Genomic DNA, 24,704 nt, shown 5'->3' on the forward strand with positions numbered 1-24,704 from the left:
TGGGCAAAAAGTTCCTGAGGCCGGCTGAGCTGGGTAGAGGCCCAGGAAAACATTTCCGGGGTAATATGTACCTGGGTGCCAAGAACCCTGGGCAGGAATGTGAAGGGTCACTCTTGTTTCTTTGTTGAGCAACTGGGATCCACCAAAATCCAGGTGCCTCTGGGACAGTGAAGGGGGTTGAGGTTGGGGAAGCAGAAGGCAGAGGGGCTGGAAGTCGAGAGCAGGGAGGCACTCAGGGATGCCCCCCCCCCCTCGCAGCGGGCTGTTTCCAGTCAGGCGCACCCTGTCCCCCAGGGCCAAGCGCGGTGTCTGCAGCTGCCGCTGCCTGCAGATTGCAGCTAATTACACTTCGTGCCCCTGCAGTGCGGCCCGGCCCGCTATGGGGTGGGGGTGTGGAGGAGGGCCCCCGCCCAGTAATTACCTCTGCAGTCACCACCGCCCTCCTGGTCAGCTCCTCCTCCGAGATTAATTGGCGTCGCCAGCGGGGGCAGCGCTCGACCCAGAGCCATAAGGAGCAGCACATCGAGCGCCTGCAGGGCCAGCAATTAGCAGCGACAGGGATGCGCTTGGAGGTGGTTACAGGAATCCGGGGCGCGGAGGGGGCTGGGCAAGCCGCGCACGCCCCTCAGTCCTGCCTTTCGCAGGGAGCTGTCGCAGCCGCCCCCTTTGCTGTCGCCCCAGAATGCCCCCCACATCGCCCTGGGCTCCCATTTCAGGCCCCCTTTCTTGGGGGTGCCATCGGCTCTGTGCCAGACTCCAGGTAAGGAATAGGCAGGTGTGCACTTCTTTTATGTCCTATGGGCACGCTCATTGAAACTGGTCCTGTAAGGTCACCCATTAATGTCGAGGATGGACCAAGGTGGTGAAGAGGGCCAATTCATCAGGCCAGCACCATTTGACCACTTGGCCCTGGTCTGTCCCTTTTCCCCAGGGTACAGCTTCCTGCCCCCCCCCCAGGCGGAGATGCTCGCCCTGCAGCAGGAGCTCCTGCATAAACAGAACTTGGCCCAGTAGGTGCGGCCAAAGCCAGGAGGGGAGGTGGGTGGCACTAGCGCTCAAGCTGATCCTACTACTCCTGGCCTAGGCTAGAGATGACCGCGGAGCTGCTTCGCCAAAGAGCTGGAGAATACACACCAGCCACAGCTGCTGGCGCCTGAAGCGGCCCTGCGTGCCCCAGACAGTACAGAGGAGCTGCATAGGCGCGGGGCCATGCTGATGCTGAAACATAGCTCTGCGCTGCTTCTGGCCCTGCCTTCACAGGGTGTCTCTGGTCCGGAGCCTACAACCTCGACCCGGGAGTTTGCTGGCAGAGCACCGCGGAAGGGGGGCCCTAGTTCTGCCTCAGTTCGGCCCAGCGAATCCAAGGAGACAACAGCATCTGGGCTCTGGGCTCAAGATGTCTCAGAAGAGCCCCCCCAAGGACTCAGATGGAGAGGACCTGGAGATAGCACCGAAAGGGGGCTGGGGCTCCACCCCAGGTCAAGCCCTAGGAGGGACCAGCACTGAGGGAAAGGGGCTTCTTTCAGGTTCCACCCTGCCCCTTCCTCTGTCCCTGGGCTTCCCCTAATCGGTCAGCCCATACTTCCACACAGGTGGGTGTGGAGACCCAGGCCAGCCACCCTTGGAGGTCTTGCACGGGGAGGGAGTGCAAGGCCTCCACAGTCGAAAAATATTAAGTCATGGATTGCATGTCTCTAAGCAACTAAGGCAAGCAAAGGTCAGCAGACAGGTGGGGGTATGGGATGGGAGGAACAAAGCCCTAGTGACACCCACTCACACCTAGGCACCATGGGGGGACTCTTCGCTGATGGGGAGGCAGCCACATCCTCTGAGGACGTCAGCAAGTGGACTGTGGATGATGTCTGCAGCTTCATTGGGGGCTTGTCTGGCTGTGGGGAGTATGCTCTGGTGAGGCAGAGCTGACCTGGGCACACAACGGGCCTGTTACTTGCCCTCCTCTCCCTTCCCTACACCCCTCAGCCCCACCTGCTCCTGCCTCATGCTAGCCCCTGCCCAAAGCAAAAGGGGATTCCTTCATTTGACCACTCCCTGAAAGCTACACAGCCTGCTTACACTCCCTGGCTGCTCTCTGGGCCTTTGCTGGGCGGGACTGACAGGCCTGATCCTATCCCTTCTCTAGGTATTCAGAGAACAAGGAATTGATGGGGAGACCTTGCCCCTGCTGACAGAGGAGCACCTGCTGATGACTATGGGGCTGAAGCTGGGGCCCGCCCTCAAGATCCAGGCCCAGGTAAGCATGGACAGTGGGCAGAGGGCATAAAGGCTCTTTGAAATCACCCAATGTCCTTAGCAGGCACCCATCCAGGCTTTTCTTTATAGGTGGCCAAGCGCCTGGGCCGAGTTTTCTACATGGCCAGCTTCCCTGTGGCTCTGCCTCTGCAGCCGCCAACCCTGCAGGCTCCTGAACAGGAGCTTACCTCCAGAGTGCAGCCCCTGTCCCCACCAACAGCCAACTCCCCCTATGGGAGGAGCCACCCACCCACTAGCCAAGCCTCACCCAAGCCAGAGAATGGAACAGCAGCAATACTCCCAGGGGCCCCAGATGCCACCCAGTCTCTGTGTTGAGTTGGCCAGAAGGCTGCCCACAGACCCAGCACAGGATGCAGTGGTACCTCCCCCACAGCTTTCTCCCTTTCAGTTTTGGATGAAGAAACACCAAGAATTTTTAAAAGGAAAAAATGTGACTTAAAAGGACTGAATGAGTTTTCAAAAACTTTCTGGGGGTGAGTGCAGAGGTCCACAGACAAACCAAAGACAAAGGAGTAGAGGAACCAGGGAGCCACCTCTCTGGAGCAGGCTGCTGTGACCTGGCAGCAGGACCAGCCTCCTGCATAGGGCTGGCTCTTGCTGCCCAGGTCAGCACAGCTCTTGGTTCATTTGGTGTGTCATGCTGTGACAATAAAGCCCTGTCCACTGTCTACTGCCCTCCCTCCTGCTGCACAGACACTGGCCTCAGGGCCTTTGGGGCACTGCAGGAGACCCTTAGTCCTCCTTCGAGAGCTGCAGATCCTCTAGCTCATCCTGGGGCCCCTGGGCCAGCTGCCACAGCTCACCAGGGTCCAGTCCCACCTCTGCGTCTGGGCCTCCATCTGCAGGGAGAGAAAAGGCTGCATAAATTCTGCTTTTTGGGAGGAAGCCAGTCTTGGAGGTTAATCATCACTAATTAATCACAGCATTAATTAATTTATTGGTGCACTATAAGCTGGCTGCTAGAGCCCATGAGAACAGAGCAGCTGGCTGGGCACCCCAAGGAGGAGTGGGCCAGGCTTGGGGCTGCCCTCCCATGGCTCTGTTGCCAGATGGGATTAAGGACCAGATCCCTTGCCCCAAGAACCATTCACCTTCTGAGTTGCTGCTATCCTCCTCATCCTGGTGGTCCTTATCATCTTCTTCCGCTTTGAGCCGCTGCCAAGTTCTCAGGGACCTAGGTGTTTCTGTGAACCGAGAAGAGTCCATGATGAGCCCCCCCACCCAGCAACCACCAGCAGAGGTCCACAGGAGGGTAAGCCACAAGCTAGAGGACACCCTTCTCTCCACTTGCAGGTGGAAGACCAAACAGAATAGTTAGACGTAGGCATGCTTAGCAATCAGCAAAGAAAACACTGAGGTGGGGACCCCTCTGGCTGTGAGGTCCCACAGCCATCCACACCCTCCCCATCTCCAGGAGCACATGCTTCAGCAGGGGCAGCCCCCACCTCTCTCCCAAAAGTCTGTGGTCTCCTCATCCTCAGTACTGTCCAGGTCAAAGAGGTCTTTAAATTCCTTCCTGTCCTCATCCTACCTGTCCTCTATCTTCCGCCGTTTGATCTCTGGGAAGTTCAGATCTTCTAGCTGGAATAATCAGAACCAGAGGAGTAGGTAGGCATGGGCAGGGGGTTCAGAGAGGCCAACACTATTTCCCTCATAAGCCTCCAGCAGCCCTCAGGAGCACCGTGCTTGGCCACTTGCTACTTGACAACCTTTCTGCTCCCACATCCGTAGCATCCCTCCCAGGACAGCCAGCACCTTGGTGGCATGCTACTCCAAGAAGTAGTCTCTCAAGTCACCCCAACTCATAGCCATAGCCATGCCCAGGATCAAAATCTAAAGCCCTTCTTGCCTCTTCTACCTGCCTTCCTGGGGTCCACAGGCTGGCCTGTGTGACAAGTATGTGTAGCCACTCCATTCCCTCCAAGGCCCCTACCCTTGGGATATGCCTGGTTGTGACAACTCCTGACACCACCCCATAGGATCACCACCTCCTCAAACAGCCATAGTCCTCTGATGCCCCACCCACACCACCACCAAAGTCATCCCCATCAAATCTCTGCCTGGTCCTAAAAGTCATGCCAATGTGCAAGATCTGAATCTACCTGACCCACCCGCTCCCTTGGCACCCCAGATGTACCTGCTCTTTGCCACTGATCTCCAGCTGTATCGCGCGGTCCCTCAGCTTCCGCCAGTGGCTATAGTACCTGGTGAGTGGGGTCCCCTCTTCTCGGGCCTGCTTCTCCCAAGCATCCTAGGGGTGGGGCAGTTCAGAGTCATGTCCCACTACGGGCAAACCTCAAACCCAGCCATTCCCTGACAAGTGCCCTCAAGCAGCACCACCCCCACTCCAGATACTAGTTCCCTACTGACCACTGCAAGCTGATCAGAGACACCAAAAGAGACCCTCTGGCAGTGACTGCGAATGTGCTCTGCATTCTCCTGCACCTTTTCCAACAACTGGCGCATATGCCGGCAGTAGTTGGCCACCTTGTCCTCCCAGAGGAAGGACTTGAGCTGCAGAAGTGGGGGGCAATCAACCCAGCAGGCAGGAAGTCCAGGGCCCATCAAAACCTCATGGCAACTCCAGGGAGGTCCAGAGCCCAAGTGCACACAAGTGGGCAGTGGGCCACAGATGAAATCACGCTGCTCTCCAGCCTGCCCATCTCTGTAAATAAAGCTCTTCTGGCAACAGTTGCATTCATTCTCTCACATGCAATGAGCTTTCTGTGGCTGCTTTTCTACTGTGGCCAAAGGCCAGTAGCCAGACTGAGAAACCATGCAACCATAAATCCAAGAACACTTATTGAAAATACCTGTTTACCCCTACTCTAGTCCCCTATCCCTGAGACCTTTGAATCCAGCAGCAGAAGCTTCCTGACTGCCAGGCACTCCTATCTGGGACCCAGGCCACTGCAAAGTGCCAAAGAACAGCAAGTGACTATGCATGTGTGCACAACTATGACTGCAGCCTTGCATGCGCATGCACGCGCGCGCGCGCGCACACACACACACACACACACACACACACACACACACACACACAACCTGTCTGGATGGGCCTTAGATGCAGCTCAGTTGTGAGCAGCAGCACTGACCCTCCCGCATGAGAGGTACAGGCCTGAGACAGGGAACAGCAGACAGAAAGCCATACTCTCATGGGAGAAGCAGAGAGAAACCCCCACCCCAGCCCCAGGACCACATAGAAAACCAGTCAGGGACCAGCCCACCCCAGTGTAAAGGCTTCTGCAGGCGGCTGGTCTGGTCCCTGGAAGGCTTAGACAGCCTTTCAATGGACTAACATGATGCTAGTATCCTTGGTGAGCCATCCAGACCTGTCCCAACCTGCTGAGTGACTGATAATCTCCTACACCCCCAAGACTAGTATCACACATTGTGGTCCAAGGGGTCCAGCTACAAGGCGGTGCCTGTGTGGAGACCATAAAGGATCAGGCTCTGCTACTAGCCCTGTGAAGCTGGGACAAAGACACCTCCTTTCAGTCCCTGTGTACAAAGGGCACTGAGTCCATTAAAAGATAATCAAAGTCCATCATAATGCAGGCCCCCAGGGGATTTGGGGAGGGAGCCAACCATTGGGTACACACCTGTAAGACAGCAGGCAGTGCCAATTCAGGGAAGGCAATACTGTGGGCCTGGCCCTGCAGGTATTCTAGCATGAGGTCATACATACAGCTGCTCCACTAGGCCATCCTGAGGCAGCAGGGAAGGACCAAGCTCATCAGGGGATGGGGCCCAGATGCTCAGAGTCCTCCAACTCAGGCTGATGAGTCTGCTCCAGGTCCAGGGTGGGGGCCACAAGGAAGTGTCCACACCTCCCAGCCACACTCAGGCTTATGGGGGCTGGAACTATGAATCCACTGGTCTCCAACCCAGGGAACCAGGAAAGTCCATACACAAACATCATAGGATGGCAGGACCCTCCCATCCACCTCAATGCCCTCTGAGGTCCTGCTGTGACCTCAATGCAGCACAGCCCTAGGCCCATCTACAGAGACTTAGAGGGCAACTCACCCAGTATGCTTTTTCCTGCAAGTTGACATTCCATAGTTTCAGGACTACAGAGAAGTTGATGGGCCTGGAGCTCATGCGGCCGGGTCGTTTGTTAAAGTCCACCTGCTGGAAAACCTACCCCAGCCCATCCCAGTGCTCAGGTCTTAGCTCATAAGCCCATCAAGATAAGGGGTGAACAGCCAGAAAGCAGCACACCCCAAAGCCTGCAGACCCCTCCAAACTCTGTTTGCTTTCCAGAGATCTAGCCCCCTTTGCCTCTTCAGTGGATAGGGCAGGACCAGGAGCACTGGCCCTCCCTCAAAGTCAGGGAGGCCATAAAGACCAGTTTCAGAAGGCCAAGAAGGTGCCCTCTACAAAGAGCGCTGCCACTTAATCTACCCTTCCCAACATGCAGCACTGAGACCTGGGCCTGGCACAGCTTCAACCAGTGTTACAAGGCCAAAGCAACAACAGAAGGACAGAGCACAAGAAGATGGGAGTCTTGGGAGGGTCTGGCAGCTTACCACACCCTCCATACACTACAGGCTGTGCACCCAAGCCTTCCCAAAAAGGGGAGGGAGTGGGCACTGAGCCTGGCCTCTTGGCCTTGATATTCCTCCTCAATTCCTAAGAGACTCACACCCAAGGCAGTGGAGCCCAGGGTACATGCAGGAGCCTGGAAGGGGAAAGGGGCACAGAATGGAAGCCATGGAGAGACCCCTCATGCACTAGGTCAGGATGCTGGGCAGCTGAGCTGGGCTCCAGATAAAGATTGATCCCAGCAATAAACAATAAAGTGGTTCCTTCTGGGGGAGGCCTGACTCCCAAAGGGAACTGCTCTCAACATCCCTTCCTGCCCTCACATCAGGGGATAGTAGGCCCAGATACCCTGCTCACTTCAGCCTCTTTGATCTGCCTTCTCAACCTACAACTGGGCATGAGAGGCCCCACAAGGTGCAGCTACAATAAACCAAGGCAGGGTCAGTGTTCCAGCACTGTCCAGGATGAAGGATAAAAAGAAACCATGCCACAGCAGTGGAAGAGACTGGGGAGACACCTAGAGCCGGTTGGCAGGGTAGGAGGCCCTCAGTGGGGTGCCAAGGTAGAGAGGCCACAGCAGGTGCAGTTAGGAATCACACCTTGCTGTCACAGGGAAACAGATGTGGCTTCCACAACAGCTTCACAAAGCACAAACAGCAACCTGCCTCAGTGGAAGGGAATGGGAACAAGCATGGGTTCCCTTTCCTTGTGACCTGGAGACAGCGAGTCTTTGAACATCCTGTGGGCTAAGGCCTAGCCTGACACTACCCTGCCCCATCAGAGCAGCACTGATGCTCAAGTGCACATAGTGGTCCAGGCAGGGCCTTGGAAGCTCTGAAACCACAAACCTGGGTTTGAAGCCCAGCTCTCCTGCCTGCTGCAGTCCTGAGCAAATATCTCTGTGACCAGAGTCTGTTCCCTGACTGCATGACATATGACATCTGCCTCCAAGTGGTCTGGATCACATGATATAAAACATGTCAGATACCAGCTCAGAGTTTCCCTGAAAGCAACCCTCAGCCAAGGTCACTATATTGACAGGTCATGGCTGGTGAGATCATACCTGCAGCAGAACTGGGAGCAACTTTACAGTGAAACAGCAAACATGGAAGGCTCAGTAAGGTCCAATCCAGAACCCAACTGAACCTCTGAGGACAGGCTGCTGGAGACACAACCCTTGTCACTGGGTGCCTGCCTCCAGTGGGAATTCAGAATGGTAAGCCCATCCTGGCACAGGGCTGCCACAAGGAGAGCCAAAATACCAGTTTCCAGAAGCCATCAATCCCCAGCAAGGCTAAGAGATTGAGCAGGCAAAGAAGCAACAGGCCCAGAGTACACAAGGAGCCAGTTCCCAATAGTTCTGACAGGGCAGCACCAGCATAGAGGACCAAAAAGAGGGGCCCAGAAGAGTGAAGAGTTTCAGGATGGTGAGAGTGGCATGGAGTGTTCAGGGTCAAGATCAACAGAGGAGGAAAGTGAGAGGATCCTTGGATGAAGCCACTTGAAGGCCATCAGAGCCATGGGAAGTGTGGAGAGAGGACATGACCAGAGATTCTGGGCTTGAGGTGGGAAGGGAGGGCATGGAGTCCAGGAGTCCTTGGAGAGGTGCTGATACTGGTATGAGTAGGGAGATGACAGCCCAGTGATCTACTTCTGACAGACAAATCACCCAGAGACTCTGGGCCATGGTGTCTCCATCATAGACTGAAGATCCTCATAAGATCTTCCTCCAAGGGCAGTTTGGTGACAGAGAAGTAGACCCAAGGAGTCATGGGAAGGAAACGTCTCAGAGATATGACTAAAATCATATCTGTGATCCTAGACAAAGTAGGGACTGTGGAAGACCAGGGATGTGGGCAGGGATGAGCCTGGGCTAGCCCCAGAAATACCCAGATTGGGGATGGATAGAAATATAAAGGGAGAGGAACTGAGGTGAAATCTGCTCTAATTCCCAGGGAATTAGGATCAAAGCTGAGCTCAACTGAATGAGGGCCCCTAAGAATAGTACTTCCGAATCCTGGAACCTGTGAATGTATTATGGTCTGTAATCACAGGGACTTTGCCCAGGGGATGATGTTAAGGGCCTGAGATGGAGGATTATCCCAAATTATCTGGATGGTCCAAGGTAGGGGAAAGAAGGAGGTGGGAGGTCAGTATAAGAGAAGGAATGTGAGAATGGAAGGAGATGAGGAAGAGAGAGAGTAGGGAAAGAGAAATAAGAGAAGATGGGAGAGGGAGAGGGAAAGAGAAGAGGAGAGAGGGGAGGGGCAGAGAAAGCCAGAAAAATAGATTTGTAGATGCTGCACAGCTGGCTTTGAAATTATAGGAATGGATCAGGAGTCCAGGGATGTGGTATCCTCTGGGAGCTGGAAAAGGTCAGGCAATGGTCTCTTCCTGAGTCCCAAGAAGGAGCCTGGCCTCCCAACACCTTGGTTCTAGATCCCCAAGATGCATTTTGGACTTCTGACCTCCAGACCTGTGACAGAATAAATGCATGTTTTTTTGAGCCACTGTAGTGCAGTGATCTATTTCAGCAGCCACAGAAAACTCCCACAGGAGCGGGGCACTCATTGAGACCCCTCCACAGGCCCTGCCCATGGTGACACAGGCATGACCATAGGCCCTGAGCTCCAACCCTGCTAACTTCCATGGTAGATTAAAGATACTGGAGCTCAGGGACTGCATGAGCCGGTAGGGTGGGGCTGGGCCACAGACTCACCATTCATTCATGGTCACAGAGTGGCTGGATCTCTAACCCTGCTAGTCACTGCCTCACAGAGAAAGTCTCAATACAGGACCTAGTTTTACTGCTAATATCCACAACTGAATGAAATACTCCCAATAAATAATGACTTCCCTGTCACCAAAGGAAGATGACAGGTGACCTTCTGTGCCACACACTTTAAAGAATCACTATGTTCTCAGGCCACAAATTGGTCACCTATGTGTACATCAGAACCCAAGTCCCCTCAGTGCTGAAGCCTTGATAAACCATTTTTCCACCTCTAACTGTGGTACAAGATGCTCTGTCTCATTTCCCTTCAGCAATGTCTTAGAAATTATGAGCACCTATTTCCTTGGACACACTGGTTCCCTGGGAGTTAGGATCTCATTGTTGGCAAGTGTCTGAAGTTCTTGGCAGGCCTTTTGTGTAGCAGTTTTCTTTTTATCTTGCTCCTATTTCTCTTTTGTACCCACAACTACCATTGGATAAGGAATTGAAGTGGGCTCTGAATTTAAGAGTTTGGGAAGCCAATGGCATTGGTGTGCCCTGAATTCTGTGGACAGACTTGTTATCAGGAATGGGGGTGGTGAATATGTGTGGGTAGAAGATGAGTTGGGCAAAGAGGATGAGGGGATTCCAGGAGTCCACCCAGAAGAGAGGGGCACAGTTTATTGACCTTGTTTGATGCAAGTGATAAGCTGTCTGTGAGGGTCAGGGCTTGTGGAACCAAGCCTTCCCAAACTGTTCAGGCCCTGGACTCACCCTCCCTCTGCTGCCCAATCCTGAGAATCTCCCCCTCCCCTTGCTCCTGCCCTGGCTTGAAATTCTGGCTTTGTGGCATGGATGCCTATGGCAGCCACTACAGCACCAAGAGGGGTCCAGCAGGCAAAGCCAGGATAGTAGAGAGGCAGAATGAGCCCTTGTGCAGTCCTGGGCCTGTGGTCTAGAATTTCTCCTCAGGGGTTCTCAGTCTGTACATCCAGAAGAAGGGTCAGGAGGAGGAAGGCATTGAGAGAGAGAGAGAGAGAGGGGAGAGAGAGAGAGGGGAGAGAGAGAGGGGGGAGGGAGGGGGAGAGAGAGAGAGAGAGAGAGAGAGAGAGAGAGAGAGAATATGAGTGTGTGTGTGTGTGTGTGTGTGTGTGTGTGTGTGTGTATAGTGGAGGGAGTATATGAGCAAGTGATACCTACTCCAACCCTGTCATAGGGTTACTGAGGGCCCTAGGTATTTGGTTGTGCCTGGTCAGTGAAGTTCATGCTTCTAGGTACCTAGCCTGGTGGGCCCTGACCTCTGACCCTTAAGCAAGTCTGCCCAACTTTTGGAGCCACCCATGGTATAAGTCCTAAGAACTGTGCACTGTATCTCCTCTCCAGCCCCATGAGAATTCTCTCAGGGGCCAGTCTCTGCACCTTTTAGTGTCCTTGCCCTGTTGCTAGCTGCACCTACACCCTGATCAAGGTCACTAGCATCCTCTTTGTGACCAAATTCTAGATGTTTGCATTTATTCACCACCATTTACTCATTTTTCCATTCATTTCTGGCCTTCAGACCAACTCTGAACCAGACAAATGAAGGAAAGTGATCCTCACCTTGGGTTAAGTGCTTTAAAGGACAGGCAGTCACAGAGCCAGCACTGGAAGCTCAGCCAGCAGGATGGGCACACAGTCCCACACCTCTGCATCTCTCTACATCATCTGTGGAGTATGTGGGTCTGGCTGGGTCCCACTACACTATGTGTTTTGTGCTGAAGTTTCTTCCTTTGTCACTATATTTTAAACATTTTGCACATTTGAAACTATTCTTATTCATCATGCTTTACTAGTGTGTGTGGAATCCCTTCCAGAAAATGCACTATAATTTATTTATTCAAACCTGCATTGCCCTCTTATACTGGCCATAGGCAGTTAGCTGGACTCTAGAGATGCGTCTCCCCTCTCATATGCATACCCCAGCAAGTTCTCAGCTCTAAGGATGGCCATCTCTGCAGAGGTTGTTTCAGGGCCACTTCTTGCCTACCCTTTTCACATAGCTTCCAGCCTTACCAGCTAAGTCTAATAGTCTTTCCTATCTCTGGGTGGAATCCATATCCTTGCCCTGGTGTGGGAGGATAGAGACTGAAATGATGGTGGCACTGACCTGCCTTGTTTGATGGCAGTCTGATGCCTTGTTCTGATGGAGGCTTCCCATGGCCCCTGATGACCCTCCTTAGGGTAGCTAGACACAGGTAGTGAGGCCAGGAGGCAGGCGCTATTGGTAGACCTTCCTAAGTAGCCTTGGGGAACTGCTGAGTGGATGGAAACCAGAGTTCCCAGGTCAGCCCAGTTGGGCCTGGCACACAGTGAGTCCCATTCAGCATTCTGATACATGGACCTGGGCTGATCTGGGATACAGGGGTGTTAAGAGCTGATTTAGGGGCTGGGGATGTGGCTCAAGCGGTACCGCGCTTGCCTAGCATGCGTGCGGCCCGGGTTCGATCCTCAGCACCACATACCAACAAAGATGTTGTGTCCGCCGAGAACTAAAAAATAAATATTAAAAATTCTCTCTCTCTCTTTCTCTCTCTCTCTCTCTCTCCTCTCTCACTCTCTCTTTAAAAAAAAAATAAAATAAAAAAAAAAAATAAAAAAAAAAAAATAAGAGCTGATTTAGTCTCATTCATATAGCCTACCTCATTCCCAGGGGTGCTCTCTGGCCCTTCAGTCAATACCTCAGTGAATGCTGACCAACTCCCTGTCATATGTGGGACCTATACAGCCAAGAAGAGGGTCTTCAACTCCCTGGGCTACTTCCTGCTAGCAGCTCCACATCACTCCTGTACACAGTTGCACTCCACTGGGCATCCAGGACCCCCTAATTCTGTCTATTTGATATCATATCCTTTGTATTGGACATCCAACCCCACAATCTTGGCCTGCCCACTCTACTAATCCCCAAAGACAGATTCATTGTACAAAGTCTGACCTTCTCCCTGTCCATTCCCTTTTATTCCTCATGGCAGGCCTGCCTTATTAGATCACCCCCTCTACTTCCTGGCTCAAGACCACACCCTGCCTACTATCTTATTTTCCACTAAGATGGTATTTTCCACCCCTCCTGCCTAAACCCTCCCAAGGCTACCTCTAAGTGAAGCTTTTTCTCCTTACTTTCAGGGCCTGGGCCTGAAGGTCTCATGTAAGAAGCTTTTCTTCCACCTTTGCTGGGGGAAGCTCCAGGTGCTATTTTCTGTCACTCCATCTCCGTGTCTCCCAAACAGTCTAACCCTGGCATGAGAGAGCAGAGAGCTATCTGTGGGTAAAACAAAATATAATTCAAATTAAATGAACATAATGATGGATGATGAGATATCTCATGTGTATAATGCATCATGATAGAAATATTAAAATGATGTCACAATTCTATAGAGATGTCTCACACTTTGCAATGGTTAGGGTAAAATGTACTTCTGACAATCAATAGTTGAATTTAATTTAAAATTGCAACATTGCTTCAATTTTTATTTGTATATCTTAACATGAGACTCTTAAAAATTATTTTGCAAATTTGACAATTTCCTCAGATGTAAATTGATGCAGTAATAGCAATATAAGGTTATTTGAAGATTAATTGATACAATGAATTTCTAATTATAATCTCTTACAAAGTGCTTGATATATAGTAAAGTGAAACAGAGATTAAATTCTTTCTGCTTAATAAAATGCAGTGAGAAATCAAATTCCCATTATTTCCTTTTCCTTAAAGATAAATGTCAATTTTAACATCTAATTTTGTCAATGGCAAACCAGTATCTTTCAATATGCCCATTTAAAGAAAAATATTTTGATTTTCCATTTAGATTTTCTAAACCCTTAAATTTTTCTTTGCACTTATTTTTCTTTTTATTACATGTATTTACAATATATAAAGCAGAAATACTATATATTACACTAAATATATCATGCATTTCTTATTAATTAAATTTTTAAAAATATTTTAATGGAAAAAAATATGTGGCAACTTTAAATGTTGACCTTGAAAGTGAAATATTTTCCTAGTAATGTAAAGTGTTATTTGGTCATTTTTTTATTTTATGTTTTGTAGTATTTTAAACTGTGTGTAATTTTAATTTCCAATATGATAATTAAATCATTGATTAAATATTGTGTTATCGGTTATCTTTCTTTTTTATTAAAGGCTTGAATTTAGAAATTATGATTCAAGTTAAATAATTCAACACAATCACAAATTTATAGGATCAAAATTATGGCAACTCTATCAGGATTTCAAGATGCTTTTAAAAAGCAAAACAAAATTGGAATAATAAAAGTTACTTAACACTTAACTGTAATTCTTGTGAGTGCCTGGTAAAAGAAAGAAAAACATTCATCACTGTAGTTAAGCAGGACTTAGAGGTTAGAGTGCTTGTCCTCAATGGTGACAAAGCAGCTTCACACTCTCCCTCCAGCCTGGCTAAGGCATCAGGTTTTCTTGAAGATGCAGCCAGGGTTACAGTGCTCTGTGTGCTGACACCATCTGAGTTCACCACAGAAGCAAAAGCATGTGATGTGTAGCCTCCTGGAGTTCCTGATAGTTTTCTCCGTATTATACTAATGAATTTATTATGAGTAAATTGAGGTTTTTGAGAAACAATAACAGGGATATGTTGACTATTGGATCCAGAGCTGTAATAGTGTTTGAAAGCTATCCCTTTGGATGCCCTTATTGAATGATAAAAGTTCGAAAAAGTATTTAATTAATTTCCAATTGTGCTTTCCTTTAACTCAATCTCTAGAATCATGGCAGTTTTATTTATTTTTAATAAGGAATTCAATCTAATTAGAATTACATCTAAATATAATCATTCAAGCATATTACCTAGAAGTTTAAAAACTATCATTTTATATTAAATAACAAGAGATGGGAATAAAGCTAGAGTATGGCTTTTTTTGTTATCCAGCAAAGACAAGCTTCTTCTTCGTTCATGTTTCTGCACAAATTCCTTTCAAAGACAGTACTAGTCTTCAATATCTGATTTCTGATTGTGATCCTAACTCATGAATATTTGTGAAAGCCTAAAATATGTAAAAATGCATAAAATATGTATTCAGAGCTACTACCACTATTCAGTGTTCTTGAAATGATTTAAAAAATGTTTAGTCATGTTTTCATTTTATTTTTATTTTTTTACATTTTATTATTATTATTATTATTATTAGTTGTTCAAAACATTTTTAAAGCCTCATCTTTTAATAAGTATTTATCTTCACAAAGAGAGTACAGCACAATAATTTCTAAAAAATGAAGAGGAGTAGGAGGGGGAGGAGAGGCAGGAGTGGACTTCTAAAATTTTGGAACTAGATTCAAAGAGAAAATTGACAAAGAGAAGACATTTTTGTTGAAATTTTGGATATTAATGTAAATAAAGTTTACTAATAGGGATTTTAGAAAATAAGCTTTTAATCAAAAATGTAAAGAGGTACAAAAAGACATAAATTATGAAAATCAGGGTATTGAACAGATTATAGATACGAATACATTTATGGTACATTTTTTCAATTAAGTTTTTGCTGGGTCAAATCGTGACCTTAATTAATATTTGAGGATCATGGTTGAAAAAGCCCTCTTTTAGCATAAGCATCCTAAATAAGTAAATGATATACAATTCTGTTTATTCTATTTTCAATTAATGCAAACAATGGTATTTATGATGGAAAAACAGCCACCTTTCCTTGTCTTGTAGTGCACAGTTGTCCCTCTGTATTCATGGGAGAGTGATTCTAAGCCCCACCCCAAACACGCACACACACTAAAATCTGCTGGGTTTCAAATCTATTATATACACTAGTGTTATATGTTTGTATTATTTATTGCATATCTTCCTGTATACTTTCAGTCATTTTTACATATAATATCTCAACAAAATAAATTTTTCAATATTGTTTAGGAACTAGTGTCAAGAATAAATGTGTGTACATGTATAGTTAAGATTCCATTTATTTCCAGATGTCTTAAAACTCATAATTGATTGAATCTACTCCTACATATCACACAGGTATTCAGGACTGACTGTACTTCAAACATCATATAGTATTCTGACATTTAATGTTATAAGTTTCTTCATAAATATAGTATTTAAATAACCCCAAATTACTATATCACACTTGATATTTTATTATCCTAAATTATATAATAATTAATTTAATTGGCCAGATGACTATAAAGAATGTTATTAGTACATGGCCGACACTGCCAGATGCTTTGGATATGATGCCACATATTAAATTTGATGTTAATGTCTGACACCCACAGTTAAAGCCTAGACAAAGAGTCCCTTAGTGAAGTTTTATTCTAATGTAGGAAACAGATATTAATTGTAAAAGACACAAATAATGGTCAAGTTATACTTATAATAAGACTCTTAAGAATGCTCAGTGTCAATTACAGAATAGTATAAATAATGTCAAGAGAGTCAAAAAACTTATCAGAAATATCACAATCAAATTAAGATTTCATAGATGAGGAAGAAGTTTTGGAAAAGAGGGTCAGGAAAGACATTCCACTGAAAGGGAAAAGCAACCATAAAGGCCTCTGGAGAGGATGAATAAGGATAGGTGTCAGGGATTAAAGTCAGCATACCTGCAATCAAGAGCTGTCGGAAACTGTGGTATTGAGGAGGATGAAGAATATAGTAGGCATTCCAGTCAGGATGCATTGATCGAGTCGTTGAAGCAGGGTGATTATATGACGAGAATGGAGTGTTCCTACAGGATAAGGGAAAATATTTGTGGTTTACATGGAATTCACATGAAACTGAAATTATACATTGTCAGGATTTACAGGATTGCTTGGACCTATGTGAAAAGCCACAAAACATGGTTCCTATTGGTGACATTAGGTGCATTGGTACTAGTTTCTGCATGGACTCTGTTATTCTCTGAGGGCACAACTCATATTGTGCAATGTACATAGAGCTGGGAATTGGTTTCTATACTGGCATATAACACAAAGCAAATGAAATATATAAAAACTTGTTATACTCATATTAGAACTCTCAATGTTGCTGGGCTATTGGTGGAGAGCCACAGAAAATGAGATATATCAATGTCAAGATAAGCAGGGTAGTGTGACCCTATGTGGAAAGCCACATAACTGGCATTTTATGTTGGCAAGAATGCCAATGTTTCTGAATTGATTCAAAAGTTTTGTCATTCCATAAAATTTTTAATGCTGACCATAACTTTCTTCTAGTTTTACTCTTATTAAAGGTTACAAATTTATAATACTGTAAACTCTTCCACATCTATGATTATACCATACATTTATTTCTTGCATTTCTATTTCTGTGCATATGTGTGTGTGCATGTGCATGCACACCTCTCACTTTCCCAGGGCTGGGAATTGAATCCAGGGTCTCACACATGCTGGGCAAGCCTTCTACCACTGAGCTTCACATCCAGCCTGGGGTTGTGACTCAGCAAGATAGATAAAGCTCTTGCTTCGCACATGTGAGCCACTGGCTCAGTACCACATAAAAATAAATAACAAAATAAAGGTCTAAAAAATTTCTTTTGAAGTAGGGTCTACCTAAAATTCCCTGACCTTGAACTTGAACTTGCAATACTCTTTCCTCAGCCTCCTAATAACTGGGGTTATAGAAATGTGTCCCCATATATTGCCTGTGTCTAATTTTTAAAAAAAATTTAAATTTGTTTTAATTAGTTAAATATGTCTAATTTTTAAACCAATTTTTTTACTTTGAAAAATTAACGTGTAAAATTATACGAAAATAAACTATATCCTCATTTATATTGAATTATATGGATAAGCACCCATACTTCGCTAAGAGCTCCCAGTAGTAAAAGTTGAGTTTGAGTTTTCTGCTTGTCTAATTATATTAGTATGTAGTATTAACTCTTCTCTTTATAGATTAATCTATCTGGGATTGATTTAAAATCAGGAGACTTTTTGGTGGGCATGGAGTGAAGCTCAAAGAGCTAGCAATATGACCTACATTATGCATGGCAGCATATCAGACTCTTAGAGCCTTATCCATTCAACTGCAAAGGGGACTCTATTTCCAGGAGTTCTTCAGTATTTTGGCTAAAAACCTCATTTGAGCTAAATCCATGCTTGTAGTTATGACAATGCAGTTTACTCTGCAGCACCAGGGAGAGAAAGGATGTTGTACATAGATTTCACCTGAGCTACACCCTTGTGTATAGTTTAGAGGAACCTATTATTACTCCCTATAATACTTCATAATTTCATTTTATCCCCACATTCTGAGAATATATTACTATTATATCTTCTTACTTGTACCATAGAACCTGGTAAATTCAAACTTGCTTAAAACTGCTAATTAACCCATGAGACACACACACTCTCTCTCTCTCTCTCTCTCTCTCTCTCTCTCTCTCTCTCTCGCTTTCTCTCTCTCTCTCTCTCTCTGTGTGTGTGTGTGTGTGTGTGTGTGTGTTTTCCAGGTGTACAGGAAACACCTATAGTTGTTAGGATTTTTTCCAGCCACTGTCAAGAGGGGGAAGGATGACATATGCTGGAAAGATTAAACCTTTGAGACTACTCCACAACTAATGATAAAAAACCTGCAGCCTCCTCATTCACAGATGTGACAACTCTGAAGTTTATTTTATGTGTCCCAGGGGTAACTTGCTTATTAATTGTATCATATATTGACTTCTCCACTAGTATGCTTGGGATTGATCCCCAAACAAGATACTAGCATGTCTAACACTACTTGGGTCTCAAGATTTGCATGGGAACACAGCCTCAGCCAACATGTAACTAATAAATATCCAGTTACAAATCTTGCCTAGACTCATAAATGTTTGCCTTTTCCCAATATCTCAGTTTGTTTTAAATTATTTTCATTATTTATGCCTGGACTTGTATTACTCTGCAGAAACTCAATTTGCTCATATATTATTGATCAATCCATAACATACAGGGGCTACTCTATCTTTCTTGGAAAAAAATCATATTTATTTCAAATGAGTTAAATTAACAACTATGGTTTGCTCCACATATAGAGCTCATTGCTTGTGGCATAAAGGAAGGAAAGCTAAATGAAAGAATTCCCAACAGCTTGAAGATTGAACTCTAAAAAATCTCCATTCCTTTTTGCCCTTTGCCTTAACATGGATCAAGTTATTCATTTCTTTTTTCAGAGTACACTGCAGTTTCAATAGAATATAATTTTATGGTAGATTAATTTGCAATTTTTGAATCTGGGCAAAGGTAAAAAATAATTACAGCATCGAATGACTCAGGCACCCACCTTGGATGACCACAGCTCTGTTTACTCATTAGAAAGTTGCATTTGTACTTTCTAAAAAACTGTAACTCTAAAATTTTAACTTCTATGACTCTGTCAAAAATTGTGCACAGTTATTTTGTTAAATTTATATAAATTATTACTATTAAAACCACAGGGACCGATTTGAGTCCCAATCTTAGAAGCTAAAATATGCAAGGTTATTTGCATATGTTTGCATTTGGAAATTACACATGTGCTAATTTTAGGCTAATGATGTTTTGAAAACTACAAGATTTAGGTCAGGACAGATCTTCAGAAAGAGTGTATTTCTATTTTATTTTTTGCTTTAAACTTAAACATCTGAATTGTGAATTTTATTGCAATGATTTCTAACATTGACATGAGAGAACATAGTAAAGTTACATTCTGATTTAAAAGAATTGATAATTTTATTGAATTACCATTCTTTATTGGAGAATAACATTTAAAAAGTGCTGTCTGCCATTGACCAAGAGAGACTTTGACATTTTACTTTGCAAGCTTCAATCTTCCCTCAGAAAATAAGAGATCAACTTTGAAATTGATATTTTCCCCATAGTCTGTAAGTAGAATATGGGTAAGTAAAGGATGGCTTCAAGGAAACATTTAATGACCTGAGAAAGAATTCTTGCAATTAAATTCTAAATGAAGCTCACCTTAAGGCCAGTCTGACACCTGATGGAATGTCCAGGGGCCTTGCTGTCCACTGCTCTAAGTGGTGTTGCAGTCCAAGAAGGCTTTCTGGATACTATTGTGTCAAGTTTACCTAACTTCTCTCAGCAAGTACCAGTTTCTCCTATTTTGTTTTCTCAATTATTCAAAGATTTTATCTTTATTTCACTATCTTGCAGTAAAATTACCTTTGCTTTTCTTTAGGAACATCTGCCTGTGTTCCAAGTCCTTTTGGTATATAAAATACCATTGATAAAGCTATTTTACTGCATAGTTCTGGACACAGAAAATAAAGGATTCTGAAAACATACTCAATAATGAAAAGCAATCAGTATTCTAACAGATTTTCTTAATTTTGTTTCAGATAAACATGAGACTCCCATGGACTATTTCCCTCACTGTTTTGTATGCTATAGAAACATTTCAAAGAAGGACTGAAGGAACGAATTCATATGCTTGGCACTCCTAAGTCCCAGATTAAATAGCAGATCATTTTATACAGAATAATTATTATATGTATATTTTTTCAGACTATTTCCTGGATGCTACTTATAATTATCTTGCTAATTTAAGCTTATCAATATCTGTCATATCTTGAATTTTGTCATCAGGTGATTATCAGAGATGTGTCTTTCTTTAATTGACTTTTACATTTGCTTTACCTTCTCAGGGTTTAAATTCCTGCATATAGCAAAAATTAGGTGCCTGATAAAAACAAAGTTGTACTTAATGAGCACTTTTATTTGCAGATATTGTACTAAGTGTTTTTCACATTTTATCTTACCTAATTGTTGTACCTGAGAAGTCTCTATTTGATAACCACAATTTACAAATCTAAAAATTAAGGTCTCAATTTAGGATTCTTGACTAAGGCTGCATAGCTAATTTCTGTACAACCCAAATTAATATCAAATACAATGATCTAAATAGGGAATCTCATCCAGTTTCTCAATTCCTCCGGAGCAAATAATTTAATGGAATATACTTGGAAAATATTAATAAACTAAAAATAAACCAGCTGTCATGATCCTCTCAAAGGTTACAGATGGCACCCTTCCACCATATAAATACACATTAACAACAAAGATTTGAATATGCTCCAGTGTCAATTAAAAGAAAATACAGAAAGAAGAACCCAACATGAGATTTCAAATTTGAAATCATATTTATCTTTCCCTCACAAATACCTTTTCTTTCTACAAACTGGTGTCAACTAGGGTGCTTGTTGACTATTTTCTTTTTCTTTTTATTTTACACTATATTGCAGGTCATGTTTGTCAAACATTTTCATTTACCTCTTATGTAACTGAAATGATCGAACGAATAATTTGTTCTTCACTGGCATATCAGGACATATGGGGATATACCACAAATGTTTCCCAGATGTGCTGCCAAAGTTTAAGCAACATGTAAAATGTAGTTTGGATTTAACTAAAGATACATATGGTCACTGCAATGTCTGTCAGAAAGGAAATGCAGTAAAAAGGGTTTCTACAGTTTGCACTGGAGCAGTTTAGGACTTGATGAAAGGAAGAAGTAAAAACTGGTTGATTGTTTTCAAGCTAGCTTCAAAGTAACATAGAAGGATTACTTAGTAAATTCTGATATTTGACAATTGAGTATTTAAGAAGGTATTTATCGGCAATCATCAGTGATTCATAAGTAGAGACCCAGTATTAGAGCAGCCACTGCTTTAATTCAATGATGATTGAGGTGCTTCTATAGGTTCTGGGATGTGGTTATACTGTTGATGTTGTTATGTGGCAATCACCATCACGGGTGGTGATTCTAATCCCAAAAGCCCAAAAACTACTTAAATAGGTTAACTACTTTTTATTTTATATATACAACTGACTCTAGAAAAAATTATCTTCCATCCTTTTCCTACAGGTGACTTTAATATTTTAAAAAACAGTCCTCTGAGGCTGCTGCCACTGTTTCCATGTTCCTATTATCTTGCCACACTTAAATCTGACCTGTTGATTAGTAATCCTCTATTGTCATACTAGTTTCTGATGATATCTCAACAGGCAGAACCATTAACTTTTTGGAATAATTGACTACTGGTAGTAGTCTATTAGCATTAGTAAAACCTAACTATATGAGCTCTATAAGTTTCATAATTAATTCTAATTTGCCACTTAGACAACACAATCAATTTGTTTTTGTGTGCACTGATTCAAAGAAGCTTAGTATCTAAGCTGAAAAAAGATAAAAAGATCAAACCATAAATGAACACATATATTCCCCTATAGTTGGAGAAAAAGTTGATCAATCTTTAGGCCATTATGAAGAAACTCTGTTTCTAAATATTATTAAGTGTTGTAATACTGAACAATATTTTCTCAAATATTTGGAAAGAATATGATCACTTTTTGAAACATAAAAAAATCATGAAGCATATTGCATGCACCCATCCTTTTAAAAAAATCATATTTGACACTTTTATATGACTGCCTTTCACCTATTTTCAAAGATATTTCACTTTCATTCTTTTTTATGAAATGCAGAACTTCTCTCCAAATGTGAGTCTATATTTTTCTATAAGTATAATGTTGTTCTTAGCCCAAAGTATAATATTATATTTCTATGGCTCATCTTCAAATCCTCCTGGTTTCTTTCAGTGAGTTTCCTAATTGCATATTTTAGCTATCCATTTTCTTATCTTAGCCTTTGTGACACATTTTACTAGATATTACATTTTCTTGTGTTTAGGTTTTATTTACATGAAACCAAAGTGTGAGTTGGTTGACTCATTGCAGTTTGTATACATGGTGCATAATAAATGCTGAAGTGAAGACTATCTTTTCTTGGAGCAAAACTTAAAACATGTGTTTCTTTGCCAGATCTGCTTTGACAAAAAAGAGAAACATAAAATGTTGAGCAGCATATGGTTTGGTAATCTTTCTATAATCCAATCTTCTTAGCAAAGTGAGATTACATTCTTTGCCTCTTTTTGTTATATATACCTTATTACTATTAAATTTTGACAAGTAAGAGCAAAGAGAACCCCATTTCAGTTATTGAATTTAATAAAAGTGTGAGGTGTGATGCCTGTTTGTGTGTGTATATTATGGTTACCACATGATTTTGAACTTTGATACAATATGCCATATATGGCATATAATAACAATACAGATTTATTCTTAAAAATATAGGAAAGAGAAACAATCAAAAGAAGAAAACAAAAATACAATCCCAAATCTTAAAATATTAGTTTATTTTTTCAAAATACCATTGTTCTTAAGCTAAATTCTTTTCCATAATATAGTTTCTGTTTGTTCTTGTCTCAGTACTTTTGCTATTTCAAGTTTATAATGTGTCAATACCTAATATTCAGATATCCATGCTACTCTATCTACTTCCCCACCCCACTGCCCATTGCTTTAAATTGAATTGCATTATATCTCTAGAAGACTCTTGTAAAAAATTTTGTGCTATCATCCAACACAGAAAAAATTTCTACCTATGTATTTTCTGTTGCTTTGACTTCCCATTCAAGAAAAAATCCAGATTATACAGACCTTCTTCTGAGAGAAGCACCCACCATTATGTTTTTTTATTTTGCTGACTTGCTTATTATGATCTATGCATCTTGTTCAATGATACTCCGCTACCCCACCAATCTAGGAGCTGTTAGTGTCTCCTCACCTTCTAGTGCAGGCACCAGTTACCTTCTCAGCTATAAGAAATAAGCCTCCTAAACCTAGAAAGAAAGAACAAAGAAAGGGAAGAAATTGAGAAAGACAGGAAAGGAGGAAAAATTAGGCTGGGAGGGAGGGACGCAGGAAGAAAGAGGGATTTCTTCTAATATCGTCACCTTTCCAGTTTTAGGTTTTCAACCCACCCCAACCCATCACCAGCACATATAACTTAACCAAAGTATCTTTCTAGCCTTGAAAGAGCCTTAGTCTGACAGATGGCAGCAGAGTGGTCTCTGAAATCATAGCTGTAATACCGAGAGAAAAAAGGAAGGTTTACACTCTGCATTGTCTGCATTTAGACTCCACTCTAGTTTGATCAATAATTACAATGATGCTGTTATTTTTGATGTTTATTTTTAGTTGTAGTTGGACACAATACCTTTATTTAATTTATTCATTTTTATGTGGTGCTGAGGATTAAACCCAGGCCCTCCCACGTGCTAGGCAATGTTACTTAAAGTATTTGTCACCACATTAAAATGCACAAAATTCTATTTTCTAAGGTTATCATTGTAGGTAAAATGTGAATAATAAATTTGCAAAATCAAATAATTTATCTCTCAAAAGCTTCTGAAGAAATAATCTAGATTTTTTTCATTATAATATAGTTTTGGTTTGAAAAAAAAAGCATTATCCTGATGAAAAAATTCTAAGATCTAATACTTCCTTTCTGTGAAATGTTTTCTTTTTTTTTTTTTTTATCAAAGCCTCAAAATAAGATAAAGGCCACATGTCTGTTATTGTATTTTTTCCTCATTTTTATATTGGTGCATTATAGTTGTACATATTGGTGGGATTTGTTACAAATCCATACATGGACATACATCTTTAAATGTCTTACTGAGCATTGTTTGAAAGACACATTCAAAAACTCAGTTCTTTCAGTGATATGTTTTTGTCACACTTACTGTTTATTATTTTATTAGGACCAGGAAACTATTAAGTTATATATTTTCGTGCACTAAAGATGCATACTTTTCTCTCTGGAAAAAAGAGATTGTTTCATTGCTATATATTATATTAATCAAATTTGTCTCTAACTTAGCAATATGATTCAGCATCCTTTCGAGATGGATGATAAAAACTACTGTTTATAAAGTTCTCAAACTACTGTACCATTTTGCTAGTTTACTTTTCTAATAGCTAAAAATCTTTGACATAGTTTCAGATTTTAATATTTATTTTTTAATTGTAGTTGGACACAATACCTTTATTTTATTTATTCATTTTTATGTAGTGCTGAGGATTGAAGCCAGGGCCTCAAATGTGCTAGGCAAGCATTCTACTGCTAGGCCACAACTCAGCCCTTATTTTCAGTTTTTTATTTGTATGAGATTCACTTTTTAAATTTTTGAAATTATATTTAGTATTTATATTTTAGTTTTCATGTGTGTCTACGTGCACAAAATGACTAAATGAGGTTATTCAAGCAGTATTAATAAAATAATTCTATGTTGGTTTTAATTCTAAAAGGGTATACATGTAAGTATGTATGCA

General features: G+C 43.0%; 1 protein-coding gene and 1 pseudogene across 2 annotated transcripts in view; one reads left to right on the plus strand and one right to left on the minus strand.

The window, feature by feature from the left end:
* The first annotated feature begins 1,091 nt into the window (after nucleotides 1-1,091).
* LOC144374066 (sterile alpha motif domain-containing protein 11-like) lies at nucleotides 1,092-2,690 on the plus strand (annotated as a pseudogene). Its single transcript, XR_013433588.1, has 4 exons — nucleotides 1,092-1,592; nucleotides 1,784-1,908; nucleotides 2,141-2,251; nucleotides 2,341-2,690. The product of XR_013433588.1 is annotated as a sterile alpha motif domain-containing protein 11-like (transcript).
* Nucleotides 2,691-2,720: 30 nt separating this feature from the next.
* The window catches only part of LOC144374067 (uncharacterized), a 44,423-nt gene continuing 22,439 nt past the window's right edge, over nucleotides 2,721-24,704 (minus strand). Inside the window, exons 5-10 of the mRNA XM_078037021.1 lie at nucleotides 16,155-16,279; nucleotides 12,686-12,827; nucleotides 4,409-4,522; nucleotides 3,803-3,852; nucleotides 3,363-3,455; nucleotides 2,721-3,110 (exon numbers count right to left, since the gene is read on the minus strand). Coding sequence (XP_077893147.1) covers nucleotides 16,161-16,279 — 119 coding nt within the window. The 3' untranslated portion in view covers nucleotides 2,721-3,110; nucleotides 3,363-3,455; nucleotides 3,803-3,852; ... (1 more) ...; nucleotides 12,686-12,827; nucleotides 16,155-16,160. The remainder of the gene's footprint in view (nucleotides 3,111-3,362; nucleotides 3,456-3,802; nucleotides 3,853-4,408; nucleotides 4,523-12,685; nucleotides 12,828-16,154; nucleotides 16,280-24,704) is intronic.

Source organism: Ictidomys tridecemlineatus, unplaced genomic scaffold, assembly GCF_052094955.1.
Source record: "Ictidomys tridecemlineatus isolate mIctTri1 unplaced genomic scaffold, mIctTri1.hap1 Scaffold_57, whole genome shotgun sequence".
Classification (NCBI taxonomy): Eukaryota; Metazoa; Chordata; class Mammalia; order Rodentia; family Sciuridae; genus Ictidomys; species Ictidomys tridecemlineatus.